This window comes from Macrobrachium nipponense, chromosome 12 (assembly GCF_015104395.2).
Source record: "Macrobrachium nipponense isolate FS-2020 chromosome 12, ASM1510439v2, whole genome shotgun sequence".
In the NCBI taxonomy this organism is placed as follows: domain Eukaryota; kingdom Metazoa; phylum Arthropoda; class Malacostraca; order Decapoda; family Palaemonidae; genus Macrobrachium; species Macrobrachium nipponense.
Window position 1 is genome coordinate 33,750,413 of NC_087205.1, and position 15,867 is coordinate 33,766,279.

General features: G+C 42.1%; 1 protein-coding gene across 5 annotated transcripts in view; it reads right to left on the reverse strand.

Moving 5' to 3' along the window:
* The window catches only part of LOC135224478 (conserved oligomeric Golgi complex subunit 1-like), a 363,776-nt gene that overhangs the window by 318,152 nt on the left and 29,757 nt on the right, over positions 1 to 15,867 (reverse strand). For 4 of the 5 annotated variants that reach the window (XM_064263483.1, XM_064263479.1, XM_064263480.1 and 1 more), the window contains exon 2: positions 3,960 to 4,099. In XM_064263483.1, the coding sequence (XP_064119553.1) occupies positions 3,960 to 4,084 (125 nt within the window). In that variant the 5' untranslated portion in view covers positions 4,085 to 4,099. The remainder of the gene's footprint in view (positions 1 to 3,959; positions 4,100 to 15,867) is intronic. The other variant, XM_064263481.1, reaches the window with a different exon arrangement.

Here is a 15,867-nt window from a genome sequence, read left to right on the forward strand (position 1 = left end):
TAGAAAAAGAGTTCTAAACGAGCAGAAGGCCGAGTCTTTGTTAAAGCCGACTTCATCTTCCAGGGCATGAAGTTCCCCAACTCTTTTGGCTGTCGCTAAAGATAGGAGAAACAAGCATTTCCTTGTTATATCCCTGAACGAAGCTACATGGGGAGGCTCAAATCTGTCAGACGAAAGGAACTTGAGAACTACATCCAGGTTCCAGCTGGGAGGAGTTAGTTCCTTAGATTTTGTCGTTTCAAACGATCTAATCAAGTCGTGCATCTTTATTCTCAGCAATCTCTAGGCCTCTGTTTCTGAAGACTGCCGAAAGCATGCTCCTGTATCCTTTGATCGTCGATACAGACAAGTGAGAGACCTCTCTCAAGAACAAAAGGAAATCAGCGATTTCGGTTATAGAGGTACTGGAGGAGGACAACTTCTTAGACTTACACCACCTTCTAGACATCACCCCAAGGGACCAGTCTAGGAAATTAAACACTTCCAAAATATGGAAGAGGCCCTTGAGGAGATGATCCGTCTCCGAAATCGCCCAAGACACACGAGCTCCATTCAAAGCGTGTCTCCGTGATGAATCAACCAAGGTTGAAAAGTCCGCTTCGGCTGCCGCTGGGTAGAGAAAGGCCCATGTTCTCCCACCCGTTCGGTACCAGAAACCTCTCTTGCCAGAAAGTATGGCTGGAGGCATACAGAAGGTGGTTCTGCCCAGATCCTTCTTTGACAACATCCATTTGTCTAAAGACTGAAGCGCTCTCTTCATAGAGATCGTAGGTCTCATCTTCAAGACCGACGAAGACTTTGGTACAACCGCACTCGAAAACAGTGATTGAGGCGAAGGAGGAGCCGCAGGAGTCAAAGAATCTCCGTATTCCTGCAAAAGAAGGTCTGTCAGAACTCTATAGTTAGAGACTCCTTCTCTACCGTCACCCTCTTCTTCCGACTCTCCTTCTACACCTTGTGGAGAATCGGCCTGAAAAACGAGAGGATCTTCATCCCGTTCTCTCTCTACTGGTGACAAGCTCCTACTAGGAGAGGGACTCATAGAGTGAACAGACTCTCTCTCAAGTCTAAAAGAAGTCTCGCGTCTGCTAGACTTCTCACGCCTGGAAAGCTCCTCGCGCTTGGCTGGCGCCTCGCGCTTGTCCTGCGCCTCGCGCATTGTCTGGCGCCTCGCGCTTGTCTTGTGCCTCGCGCTTGGCTGGCGCTTCTCGCTTGGCTGGAGCTTGTTGCCTGGGACTTGGCATCTCGCGCCTGGGCTCGACGCCGTCGCGCCTTGTCTGGCCGCCCTCACCTGCAAAGCTGAACATCCTCCGCTGCCTGGCCTGGCAATCGTTATTCGCGCTTGGCTGAATCCTCGCGCCTGGCTGGTCGCCTTCTCGCCTAAACTGGCCCGCCTTCGCTGCCTGGCTGGCGCCTCGCGCCTAACTGGCTCCTCGCGCCTGGCTGGCCCGCAATGGAACGCTCGCGCCTGGCCTGGTCGCCTCACGCCTGAGCTATCGTATCCTTATCTAGAGCAACTCGCTCGGATAGCTCCTGAAGCTTGCACGACTCTTCGCGCCTGGAAGACGTCCCATGTCTGGAGGACGCTTCACGTCTGGCCGGTGAAAGAAGACAAGACTTCTTAATAGGAAGTCTAGCGTCCTTCTTGCGAGGGGATCCCTCGAAAGAACTCCAACCAAAGAGGCTATCTGCTCTTGTACTGCGAGCAATATCCTCTTGGAAGCCACACCAGCGTCCTCTTCAATAGAAGAAGCAGGAGAACTCGAAGGAGTGCGATCCTCAAATGGCTAGGATTCGAGGAGACGTCGAAACCCAGCTTTAGCCTTCTTGATAAGAAGAAGGTGCTTCCTCCGAGAAGCGTTCCGGGCTCGAGTCGAACGCGCGCTCTTTCCAATGCCTTTTCAGTGGCCTAGAAAGATACCGAGTCCTTCCACCCTCGTTTAGGTGAAGGAGAACCGGACGACGAGAAACAATCTCATAGGACGCTTCTATTAGAGCGGTCCTGAGCAGACTGTAACGAAACAGAACCTGCTGAAGGGAACGCTGACCGTTGGGGATTCCCCACAACCTCCGTACGACTTTCGACTTTCCTACTCCTCTGGGTATGTGAGTTTGGAAGAGGTCTAGGCCTGGGAGCATCGCAGGGACGGTCAGACGCCCCCTCCACAACACTGGGAACACTCACTTCACTAAGTAATTCACAATCACTTGCCTTACCTTGCATGGCCGCCATCTTTATCTTCATTTTACGAAGAGTAGCCTTCAGATTGGCGATTTCCGAAGCCGAATCCGAATGCAAAGCCTGTGAGGATTCAGATACATTAGGGAGAATCATATTCATTAATAAAAGGAGAGTTAGACTCAGAAAAAGGCTCAATAGGCCTTGTACTCACACTCTTTTGTGCAGCCCGTCTAATTCTATCCCTCTCTCACTTCTTCAAGTAAGAAGTTAGAGTCTTCCATTCATTAGCATTCAACTTTTCACACTCAATACAGGTGTTAGCAAAGAACAGTCAACCCCCTACATTTACGACATAACAGTGTGAGGATCAACCGAAGCCTTCGGTATCCTCACCTTGCAGCCTACATTCACACACTCTCACACTAACACTTGAATCAGAACCCCCATTCTATCAGAAAAAACAATCAAAAGCAAGTCCAAATCCAGTCCACAGTAGCGAATGCCAAAAAAAACAACGATCCAGTACGTCACAAGAAATCTAATATAGGATGATCAAAAAAGTCTTGAAAAGCGAATTCCAGTCAGGAGGTAGTAACACAATGTTGATACCACCGGCGACAGAGAAAATATGATAGAAAACGGGAATGGTTCCTAGTCCTGCCGCCCAGGGCAGGCAGGTAGATCACCTGACCTACCGTTAGCGATGGGCAGCGAAATTTGAATTTCTGTCGGGGACGACGAGTCTTAGCTAAGTATATATCTGACAGGTAAGTTCATTGTATGAAAATTAGATTTTGATTGTTATGTACATATATTTTTTGGTGTTTTACGGAATGTTTGTTTTGAAAATAATAGCTATTAGTGAACATATGATATTAATTGTCCCACTATTTTATTATAGGTGATCTTAATTATCTCACATTCATGTAACAGTATTATATTAATATTTATTTAAATAAACAGTAATTAATAAATAACAATAATATGAAGAACATAAAGGGTTTTTTAAAAATTTTTTTCTGCAGTAGTGATGTTTGTTTGATTATGCATCTGACCTCACATTTCCGAAATTGAAAAATTCCAAAAAACCGAAACATCGGAATGTGTGTGCACTACACTTTTTTAAACACGCACACAATGTCTACACATTTACTGATACCCGTTGGTGAAAGACTCAAATTACAGTATTTATTTCTGAGAGAGAGAGAGAGAGAGAGAGAGAGAGAGAGAGAGAGAGAGAGAGAGAGAGAGAGAGAGAGAGAGAGAGAGAATGATTTAGGACTCCAAGGCATGTTATTTTTACAATTCTTTTATTATCTTGGTATTCTTTTTAATCTTGAGATCTTCTATTCAATTCTCGAGATTAGTAAGAAAATTACCGTAACTTCACTAGCAGCAGCACACATCTGAACGACTCGGCCATTAGCACGCTAAACCACCAACCTTATGAACTGACCTCGGAAAAGGAACTCGCATGATACATGAGATACATGACAAAACCACTGTTTATTGGTGAAAATTTTGGGGTCGCATGATATGCGAGATCGCACGTTACTCGAGTATATACGGTACTTCTTCATCGGATGACGGCCGAAAGCAAAGTGGAGTGTTTACATCTGGGCAGGCAGGCCTACCCGCCTACCAGACGATAGTTATTGCCTAACCACATTGTTCAAGAATTTAACACCCATATTCCAGCCTACGCTGAAAGTAATTCCTTATGAAAAGGACTGAGGGTTTGTATATCATGCAGGAACATACTAAAACTCTTACTTACCCAACCATAATTCTGAGGTCTTCTTTTTTTCGTTCAATGTCATTTCTGGTTTTTGTTAATATCTCCTGAACCTGGGTCACAGAGTTGTTTTCAAAAAGGATTGTCACTTCATCATCATGAGACATCCTGAAATAATCTGTCTGAAAATAGAGCATATAAAATATTGGTGAATGACTTAAATTGCTAAAAAACTAAAATATCTTGTATAAAAACATACACGCTGAAGGTAATGCTAGTTATTAATGAAGAAAGATTAGAAAAAATCTAATAAGGTTATTTCTGGATTGTTAACCAATATTGTTTCAGGCTTGCTGTGCTGATGTTTGCCTCAGTACTTCAAACTCATATTCATGAAGGTTTCTTTTCTGTCAAAAATTATTAAAACTTCTGCAACCATTCAATGGTGTTTAGAAACCTCCCTACACAGATTTGTTAAAATTCTTTGCAAAGGAAAAAAAATTAACTACACTTTTAGACAGCAGCCTGGACTAAACTGTGATTTTTCCTTCTTGTGCAAACTTCAACCAACTTGAAGTGAAAAAGAAATAGGGATTGTGAAAGAGTGGGGTATAAATGTATGGAAAACCAATGAAGGAAGAGAATTCCAAGGCTTAGGCATCAAAATTTACATTTAATATTTACATTTTATAACCCTGAGCACCACCTATGAATCATCTGTCACACTTACATACAGGACTGCATTCACCACAACAGGGTCATTTTCTTTAGTGGACTTTCTACATGGAACACAAAACATTAAAGTGAATGGACCCTACAAAGTTACTTCTCCAACAGGACTAAGCCCAAGATACCTGTTTACTATACTAAATCATTCCATACTCCCAAACCTGTTCCTACACCTTTTCTGGAGCACCCAAGGCTAGCCCACCTAGTATTAATAACATGTCTTGGGAACACTACTTTCTCTTAGTCCATTGACTATCTAAACAAATACTAACCATCTTGATTACCCCTTCTCACTTCAATAAGCTTATAAAGTAGCCATGTTCTGTATGAGTAACATGAGTGTTTGTGACATTTTGTGCCACCAAGTTAATCTCAGCTTTTTCATTGTGCCCTTGGTTTTCCACTGACTTTGGTTTGAGTCAGTTTACTTAGAGATACTGTTGTGCATGTATCACTTTGTTTTGACTAGTCTTATTTCATTTTCAGCCACCACCCTTAACTATTTAGCCTATTACCCTGTAATAGACCTAAAATCACCTCCAATAATGGTTCTCAGTCATTTTTGGACCATGCACCCTTTCACAATATGTCAGAAATGTCATTCCCCTACCCCTTTCCAAAATTGTCTGACTCAAAAACAGGAGCGTTCCAACACATTTTGGGGCCCAGAGGGCACAGTCCCATTTGGGGCCCTTCTTACAAGGTGGGAGGCGAGCAAAACAAGCCAAAGCAGCTGGGGGGATTAGGGGGTGGGGTGGTGGGCGATGTAGGTCCCCCGGGAAAATCTTTAGAATATGAGCAATTGTAGGATCATTTTAAAGGCACTTGCAAATGCAAATTTCAGAAACTTGATTTCTTATAACTAGGTGTACATTGAATAATTGAAGATCCACCTAATCCAGTAAAACATAATGAATCATTTGAATGTGTATTATCTGGGCAAATGGGGCCATTATGGGCGCCCTCAGAGGATAATTAGGACCCCCTATAAGCAGCAATCAATTGCCTTAGATCATCCCTGCCCTTACCCCAATCAATGTTACCCACCCTCCTCCGATCCATATGAGAAGGTCTATAATGGGCTCTACGATTGGGAGGGGGTCCCTGGAGAGCCCTTTTTCTTTTACATAACATTTTTGTCACATTTTTGTTCATAAAAATGATATTGTTATGATACAATAAAGTTTTATACATTCAACTTACCCGTCAGATATATACATAGCTGATTCACACCATTGGTGGAGGGTAAAAGACAGCTATTACTGAATATACAGGTAAACAACATACGTTGTAGGTAATAAATAAATAAAACCTTGGTTCCTATGTGTTTAGACGAAGGGTCGACTTCCTAGCTATTGCTAGTAGTCTGCTTCGTCTCAAGAGCCTCAGCGAGGATGTGACCTATGGCTAAGAGTTCTTGTAGATCTGTCAATGGGGTCTTATCCACTTACTTGACAGAATCTAGTGGTCATTTGTCAATGGGGTCTTATCCACTTACATGACAATACACCAATGCCTATTGGCATAATTTAAGGAGCACAACACCGATCCCGATCACCTGATCCTAACACGAGGGTTTGTGCTTAATTTGAAAAGAGCTATCCCCAAACTCATTTCAAATAACCCCAGAAAATAATACACTTATGTTAAAAAAAAAAAAAAAATTTTAAATAAAATTTTTAATTCACTAGTTAAGGATCAGTGTCGTCTCCCTATCCCAGCAACGCATCCGTGGACACGTATAACAAAGAGAGAAGGATCTCTCATAGGCCCACTTGATCTCCTTCGTGCAAAGAAAAGTCAACAGAAGTTGCATCTCCCGTTATTACAGCTAATATGTCTCTCATGACATATTGTTATGTAAAGAACAAGAATTGTTAAAAGCCCGCACTTCAAGCGCTTTTAATTCTTAGCTGTTTGAAGGAATCATCAAGTTACTCAAGAAGTGCTTTAGAGATTCCACTGTTCCAAAGAAGACCAGGGCTTTCTTTGAAATAGATCTCTTCTGGATGAAGCCCAGAGCCTGGCTTGCGCCTGGCTGGCGCTTCGCGCCTGCCTGGTGCCTCGCACCAGTCTGGCGCCTGGCGCCTGCCTGGCGTCTCGCGCCTGGCTGGCGCCTCACTCGCGCCTGGCTGTCGCCTCGCGCCTGGCTGGCGCCTTGCACCTGGCTGGCGCTTCGCTTGCCTGGCGCCTCGCGTCTGGCTGGCTCCTCGCGCCTGGCTGACTTCTCCCCACTTGCTGGAGATTCGAGCTTGTTAAGAATCTCGATGAAAACTGGCGATGTCCACCTCGGACACTCTATTTGCCTGATTTATTCGCCTCTAGCGCATCTGCGCCAGATTGGAGGCCTACTCCTTCTCCTCATCAGACAATGACAGTGTTTAATTGGACTGTCTTGCTTTGGCGTCTTTACGCCTGTTTGGCATTTGGTGGCGCCTGATTGGCGCTACATTGTCCGAAAGTCTGAACATCCACAATCGTTTATCAGGAGAATGGAAAAGGGTGTAAGAAATTCTTTCACTTTGAGCTTATGGCCTCCGTAACAAGGGGAATTTTAGTCAGCTACATCCAGTAGACGATAGGAAATCTAATAGTCCGAGAGATCAGTCTTCCTCCGAGGAGGATCATACTTGATACTTCCGTTGCTAAAGAGCACTCTTCCTACATGTTGATGAGTTCTCTTGTTGCAAAATCTTCCCTATCCTTGCACGAAGGCAGGGAAAGAGGCTGGAAGTCTAAGGAGATTCTGAGCTGAAATTGGGAGGATTCCTGATTTCTAGCTCTTTAAATATCTCTTCGAACCTTCTGGGAAGTGGTTTTTTAAGCCCTCATCGTATTCCAAAGACTCTGTCAGCAAACGTTTAAACCTTATCTTCTTTTGTAGATGAGAACGTAAATACATTGCCTGGACAACGAATCCTTTATCTGAAAGCGTTGATCCAGGAATAAAAGGTTTTAGTTCTTTCGCCAAACATACCATGCTGGCAGGAACCCATTGCCTAGTCTTTCTAGAATTTGATTCCAGATTCCAAGCCCAAAATTTCACTCGTCCTTTTGGTCGTTTAGTACCAAGAGAAACATTGATGAGGAGCAGTTCCATCTTGTCAGAACACGGACTCTTGAGGCCCAAATAGGATCCCATTGTAATTATAAGATCTCCTAGTCTTGTCGTATAGAGGTATTGTATAAGATCCCGAAGATCTTAATGCTCTGCTATCTCCAATTCCCTTTATAGAGACAGAGTATAGCCTTTTACTGCGTTCTTTGATAGCAGAAATATACAAAGGTGATTTCTTCCCTCTGAAGGGAAGAAAAAACCGCTATGTGGTTCACAGAGGTATCGGAAAGAGGACAGTTTCCTCATTCCCTCTAGCACGATCTGCAGTAATCAAATATCTTTTATTGGACTACTGTCATTTACCTTGAAACATCCTCTCATTCATGTCCACTTCTGGTCAGTCTGCACGCAGACAGACTCAGAGTGGAGAGGTTGTTAAGGTCCATTTAAAATAGATGCTGAAAGAATATTCAGACTGTCTTGGAAAAGACTTCCAAAAACTTGCTGTGAGAAGAACGTGACCTCTGTGAATCCAACCTTTCTAAGTCTAAAATGAGGCATAAACGTATTATCCTCTCTTTCTTTGACGCCCTTTGTCTTACATTCTGTAAAGAGTTTATATTTTAGGGGAAAAAGACTAAATTTATTCCCCTTTCTATAAAAATAAAGATGGGTGGTAGATTGCTACCTCTCTCTTATATACTTTCTTCCCTTGTCCTCGTGCCTGGGCAACGAGAGAATGGAAAATTCTATCATCGTTATTCAGCAAAACAAAAAATTATTATTATCCTATTCTCCTAATAAATTATCCAGGATCGAGGAGAATCATTCAAGATTCCTATCCTAGGACATCAGGCCGTAATGTACGGTTCAAATACTTGAAAAAGCCTCTCACCCAATACTGAGAGCTCTTACGAGTCTTTTCCGTACCAAAACATTACAAGGTCTCCCTTGTTATATGTTTACATAGGAGTAGGATAATACATCCTGTTAATAACAATGAAAGAGGAGAAAAGAGGAGCTTGCATGGTTTCAAGGGACTAGCCGAAACGTGCAATAAAAAAAGGGGTTGCCAAGGTCTTTCTAAAACCTGCACCCAGATTAACTTATGAGTCCGTATATTTTCTATCACTTGTTCTCATAAGGTTGAGGAAAAGCGAGAGACTTCTAAAGATCGGTTCTCTTCACCATGTAAGGTCTATAAAGCAGAGGAACCCACTTATTCCTGACACGTACTACGTTCGCCTGTGCGATATCTAGAATAATTGTCAGTAGAGGGTGATCTGGCAAAGAAAGTTTCTCCCAAAACAACTCCTCTTGCCAGGGAAGAAGTCGCTCACGCGACCACTATCACCTGACATGAGAAGTCTGTTCTTGTTAGAGACTTCCGCAATTTCAGTTAATCCTGACAAGGGCCACGGCCGCCTGTGCGATAACTTGTGTCCCTGTCAGGAAAAAACTGATCTTGTGTCAGTTCTCAAAGAGGAAACTCATGGAAAGTCTATCTCCAAATACTGAGAAATTGGAAATCCTGATGTCTTGCGCCTGGTTGGCGCCTCGCTCCTGGGAGGCGTCACGCTTCTGGGCTGGCGTCTCGCGCCTCGCAGCGTCCTCGCGCTTGCCTGGTGCCGTCGCTCCTGGGAGGCGTCACGCTTCTGGCTGGCGTCTCGCGCCTCGCAGCGTCCTCGCGCTTGCCTGGCGCCTCGTTCCTGGGAGGTGTCACGCTTTTGGCTGGCGTCTCGCGCCTCGCAGCGTCCTCGCGCTTGCCTGGCGCCTCGCTCCTGGGAGGCGTCACGCTTTTGGCTGGCGCCTCGCTCCTGGGAGGCGTCACGCTTTTGGCCCATTACTTGCAGCCGTGTCAAGAAATCTCGATATCAAAATAAGAAGAGGTGCTGTAAGAATCCTATAATTTTACAGTACTTACATAGTTGGATTTTTTCTTCTCAATTTTTTCTCTAATTTGAGTATATCGGAAGGGGAATTATTCTTTCCTCGGTTAATTCTTCCGTATCCCCCCCACTTTTTTTGTCCTGAACGAGAAATATTTTGGCTGGCGCCTCCTAACTAATTATCTTTATGTTTCTATGTGCCAGAACATCTGTGTCTTTATGGTACCCGACATCCTTTCAAATGTTAATTCCGTTCTTATTATGAAAAACTATTATATATGTAGTATAATCCATTCAGGGAAAACATTTCCCACTAAAAGAATGTTTCCCATTCGACTCATACAACTTCTGCGCAATATCCGATTCTAAATACGGTTGTGTCGTTTCTCGAAAGACTTAACCATAGCGTAGTCTTGAAGTGAATCTCTATTACATATCTCTTCTCACTAAGTATGTATACTCTAATAAGACATGCTTTCGTAAGTATGAGTGCATTAAATAATATAATGTTCTGCTGCATTAGAATCCTTTAATCATGTTATCTATGGTAAACAGCATTGAAAGGTTGTAATATCTTTCTTATTGAAAGCTTCCTAACAAAAGGCAGACAATATTTATTTATGACAGCTTCAGTATTCCCTCAATCCGAGGCTAAGACCACGATTGTAGGGAAGAGATACGGTTAGTTATCCCATTCCGCAGGAGAGAGAGCTGTAACCGACCGCTCACGACTGAGAAACAACATGGTATTGCCGCTGGTCTCTCTCTCAATTCAAAGCGAAAGCAGTCTTCGAAAGCCGACTGGCCTTCCATTTCCAGAGTTGCCAGTTACTCCATTAAATAAAGGAATCTTATAAAATTTTATCGAGCTTCAGGAAGTTTTATATAAGCAAAATTAAGCGAACGAGACTTCGACAAGTCTAGAAACTAAATAGGTGTCGTCTAACAATCCTTTTAAAACAATTTCTTCCTAGGAAAGTCCTAGAAGGGTACTGGTAATTCATGGAAACCTCTTCTAACACGAAGAAAACAAAAATGTTTGTCTATCCTACTCTCAATTCACTAATAAAGATATGCTTCTCCGATCACCTTCTCGAAGGACACGAAAGGCATCATATATAACTCATACTCTAGCGTAATAGAATACTCTATAATACTGTTACATTAAGGTAAACCGTATTAATTTATAGGAAATTTTGTAAGGATTTCACTTGACCATTATAGCATAAATTTCGGTATGCGATGTATGCCTTGCCATACCGTAGCCTAAGGCAGTATTTGTCCCTAAGCATGGTAGGAGCTGAGAAGCTTAAAAGTCCATACATATATGCTTTATCACTCAACGAGATCCATATAATTCATTCGATTGACAAATAATCTAAATCGTTCTAATCAGAATAGATCTACAGGCGGGTCCCGGGTTACGACGGTTCCGGCTTACGACGTTCCGAGGTTACGACGCTATTTCTTAAATATTCAATGGAAATTCCGTCCTGGGTTACGACGCTTGTTCGAGGGTTACGACGCTGACGCTTCCGACGCTCCGAGTTACGACGCTTTAAAAAACGCATGCTATGATAAAAATCCTTTATAGTTTAGCACAGTACATAATAAAAATATGTTTTTGGTTACATTACAACAAAATTTTGAGGTTATGATGATTTTGACACTTTTTTTTTCGTATTTTTTGAATTTTTTTTACTGACGCCGCATATGCGGAACTAGTTTGCGGTTTATTATTTATTGCGGAATGAATTGGAACACTAAGCTTTTGGGATTATGACGCAGTTTTTTAAAAACAGTCCAAAAGCGCAAATATAATTGAAAAAATCATTGCTTGTTTCCAGTACATAATTAAAAAAACTAAGTTTCTGGTTAGATTACAACACAAATTCCAAGGTTACGACGTTTTGTTATGCTTTTTAACGATACCTCATATGCAGAACTAGTTTTTTGAGCGGAGGTGCATAAATTAATTAACGCTATTAAACTGTATGGTAAATTGACCGAACAACGACCTCGGACGGTCGAGACGCAAGCGTAACAATACGAAAGGACGCCACTTCAATCGCGTGCCTGCCTGCATTCCACTAGGTTGTGTGCTGAGACGTTGCTGAAATTCCTTGCCATTTTCGCTAATTTACAATGGCTCCTAAACGCCAAAGTACTTCCTCCGATGATAGTTTCATCCAAGAAGAGGAAGGTCATCACGATGGAGGTCAAATATGACGTGATAAAGCGTTCGGAGAGGGAGAAACTAACACCGAAATAGGCCGGTTCTTTAGGCTTGAGCAGGACCACGGGTGGTTAACCATTGTGAAGGATAAGGAACGTATTCTGAAGCACGTTAAGGATGCTGCACCGATGAAGTCAACGGTGATAAACGAGAAGCAACGTAGCCAGAGCATTGTTGAAATGGAGAAATTGCTCATGATCTGGCTGGAGGACCAGAACCAGCGACGTGTTCCGGTGAGCTTAAGTGTGATCCAGGAGAAGGCTAGAGCGCTGCATGAGGCAGTAGTGAAAAAAGTTTGGCGAAGGCAGTGCTGGTGGTGAATTTTCCGCGAGTAGAGGTTGGTTTAACCGTTTTAAGGCTCGTGCAAATTTGCATAATGTGAAGCTGCAAGGTGAAGCTGCTAGTGCTGATAGCGAAGCAGCAGAAAGTTTTCCAGGTGGTTTGGCTGAGATAATTAAGGATGGTGGTTACACGGCTGACCAAGTCTTTAATGTGGATGAGACTGGATTATTTTGGAAAAGAATGCCAAATCGAACGTACCTTTCCAAGGAGGAGAAGTCAGCACCTGGCCATAAAGCTGGAAAGGAGCGACTGACTTTGCTGTTTTGGGGCCAATGCAAGTGGTGATTGAAACTGAAGCCCTTGCTGGTGTATTTGGCCGAGAATCCCAGGGCTTTCAAGGGCATTTTCAAGAGTCAACTCCCTGTGATTTGGAAATCTAACAAGAAGGCGTGGGTTACTTAATGGTCTTCGAAGATTTGGTTCAATGACCATTTCGTGCCAGCAGTGGAGCGGTATTTGACTTCGAAGGGTCTGCCTTTTTAAGGCCCTCTTAGTCCTGACAATGCCCCCTGGTCACCCTTCAAATTTGAGCGACTATGCATCCTAATGTGAAGGTGGTGTACCTCCCACCCAATACCACATCGCTGATACAGCCAATGGACCAGGGAGTAATAGCAAATTTCAAGGCTTACTACCTTAGAAGGGATCCATTACGTTTTTTTGCTTTGAGGGCCATAGAAGCTAACAAGGAGTTGACACTGAAGCAATTCTGGAAGGGCACAAACATTGCAGATGCAGTGAAGAACATTGCAAGTGCTTGGGACGAGGTGAAGACGACCACTTTAAATGGGGCCTGGAGGAAACTGTGTCCACAGTTTGTGCACAGTTTTGAAGGCTTTGACCAGGCAGAAGACGTCGAGACTGTGACGAGGAAGATCGTAGGGCTAAGCAAAGAGGCTGCAACTAGATCTTGAACCTGATGATGTAACAGAGCTGCTGGCTTCCCATGGAGAGGAATTGTCTGCAGAGGACTTACTAGAACTTGAACAACAAAATGATTGAGGAAGAGGAGGCGGCACCAGAGCCAAAACCCAGGTCATTAAACTGTGAAAGGCTTGTCAGAGGGTTTTACTCATCTGGAGAGAGCCTTGGCTTCTTTTGAGGCAGAAGACCCTAACGTTTCTAGGTTTGACAAAATCAAGAGAGGAATCATGGATTTGGTGACTTTCTACAAGGAGACCCTGAAGGAGAAGCAGACGAAGAGAAGTGTGCAGTCCAGGCTTGACACTTTCTTTCACAAGTCTCCAGTACCACCACCTCCACTCCTAGTCCTGGTAAGGAATTCTGACTTGTTTTACTAATTTATGTGTTTACAGTGTACATATTAAAATGTGAACAATTTCATGTGTATTTTTTAATGTAACAACTAAATGTAAGAGTAAATTGTAACTTCATTAATTTTCATCATTTGTAATTTTATTGCAGAAGTGGTGACAGTTCCAGATCCCCCTGTACTACCTGTGACAGTTCCAGATCTCCCTGTACTACCTGTGACAGTTCCAGATCTCCCTGTACTACCTGTGACAGTTCCAGATTCCCCCTGTACCTGGACCCTCTGTATCAGCCCACTGACGTGTTTACAATCAGTTTAAAGCATCATCTCAGTGTACAATCAGGGTAGCATTCATTTTTCCCTCCCATTTCATGGTTGATGCCTCGCCCTATACATCAGGTAAGGAATCCTTAACAAATTTGTATACTAAAATGTTTTATAAATTGCTAATAGAAATTTTATTAAAAGTTGTACATATGCTACAATTACATCACCTTATATATATTTATGTACCCTATCATTCTTTCCAGATGTAGATGTTCCCTCATCAGTTGATACAAGTATCACCTCCCCAGAGCCCAAAATCTCAGTTGATACGAGTAGTATCACCTCTCCCATTCCTTCAGGTAAAATTGAATTCTTCATTTTTTTTCATATTGAACATACGTATTACACACTACATATGTCAAACAGTAATAAACATGTGCAGTAGTTACAGTAGTAGTAACTATCATTTTATATATTTTTTTATCATTCCAGACTCCCAAGCACCTGCCCATCCACTCCATAGCCCAGCAGCCACCCCTCTCATGTACCATATGACCATCCCAGTAAGCAAGCCAACCACTAGAATTTGGTAAGGACATTTTTTTATTAATGTTTTAATATACATAATGTAATAACATGTTATGTATGTAACATACATACTATAATCATATGTACTATTACATTATCATTCCAGACTGGCATGCACCTGTGACTTACATAAACCAGACCTCTACATAGCCTACATGTCTTCATTTTGCTGGAGGTAAGGAATTCTCAGTTGTGTTTAATGTTTGCATACGTACAATAAATTTTGTACACCTAAGTGGTTACATACTGTCCTTTAATATTAATTCTTCATTCCAGACTGCCCATCATCCTAGCCTGTTATCTGTGATAAAGCACACTGAAGTTAGGTTGGAATGCATCCTTATCATGAATGCTCTACACTCCACCTCCATCTCCCACAACCTAGGTAACAGCTTTGAGACTCACTAAAAGTTGGTAAGTTATGTAAGGAATTTCCTAAATTAAGTTTTATACTACATGTTTTATATGTGATATTAAACCACTGTATTGGTGCATATTACTGTATGTACTACTAGATAAGTACGTTTACTGACAAAATATTTTTGTTACCATTCCAGAACCCCCTGAATGATGTAGGCTATGGGGCCACATAAGACTTTGTCCATCCAGGGTTACATTGAAACGACAACTTTAAACTAAAAGTAAGAATTAATTAACATACATTAACTCTTTTAGTACTCTTGATATTCTTACAGTAATTAACATATTGCATTCACAACGTTCTGTAGTGTATATTGTGTACACTAATTTTGTTACTTTTTCCTTCCAGAACCAACATTTTTCACACAACTCCAGGTTGTTACTGACAAGTGTCATCTTAAGGTATAACTACAAGTAGAAGCACCATTTTTGGATGGAAAAAACCCTTCAGGAAAGTATACGTATCACATGTAACATGTAGTGTAACAAAGGTATGAACAGTAAGGTTTTTACATACAGTAGTACATATTACATACGTACATAACTTTTTTTTACAGGAATTTCCAACCAAAGTTTGATTATGTACATATGTACATGTTATAAAACCACTGTACGTATGGTTACTGTATGTAAACTTACTAAAAAAAACATACATAAAAACATGACTTAAACTTTGATACTTTTTTGGTACATTCCAGAAAAATAAACCAGGACCCCCTCCATGATGCAGGCTATGGGGCCACATAAAACTTTGTCCAGGCGTTACTACAAATAAAACATAGCACGACAACTGTAAACTATGTACTACTGTACTAAAGGTAAGGAATTATACATAGTAGTAAAACATACATTAAGTAAGTTTTATACGTACATACTAAAAAAAAAAGTGACCAAGATCTCTCACATGGGATAAGTGATCAAGGTCCCTCATGGAATTACATACTGTACACTCCCTGCTGAACAGGGGGTGTAGACCAATCATTTACAATATGCAATATTAAACCACTGTATGGTGCATATTACTGTATGTAACTTACTATGCATAGAGTACTTACTGACAAAATTATTTTTTGTACATTCCAGAACCCCCTGAATGATGTAGGCAATGGGGCCACATAAGACTTTGTCCATCCAGGGTTACATTTGAG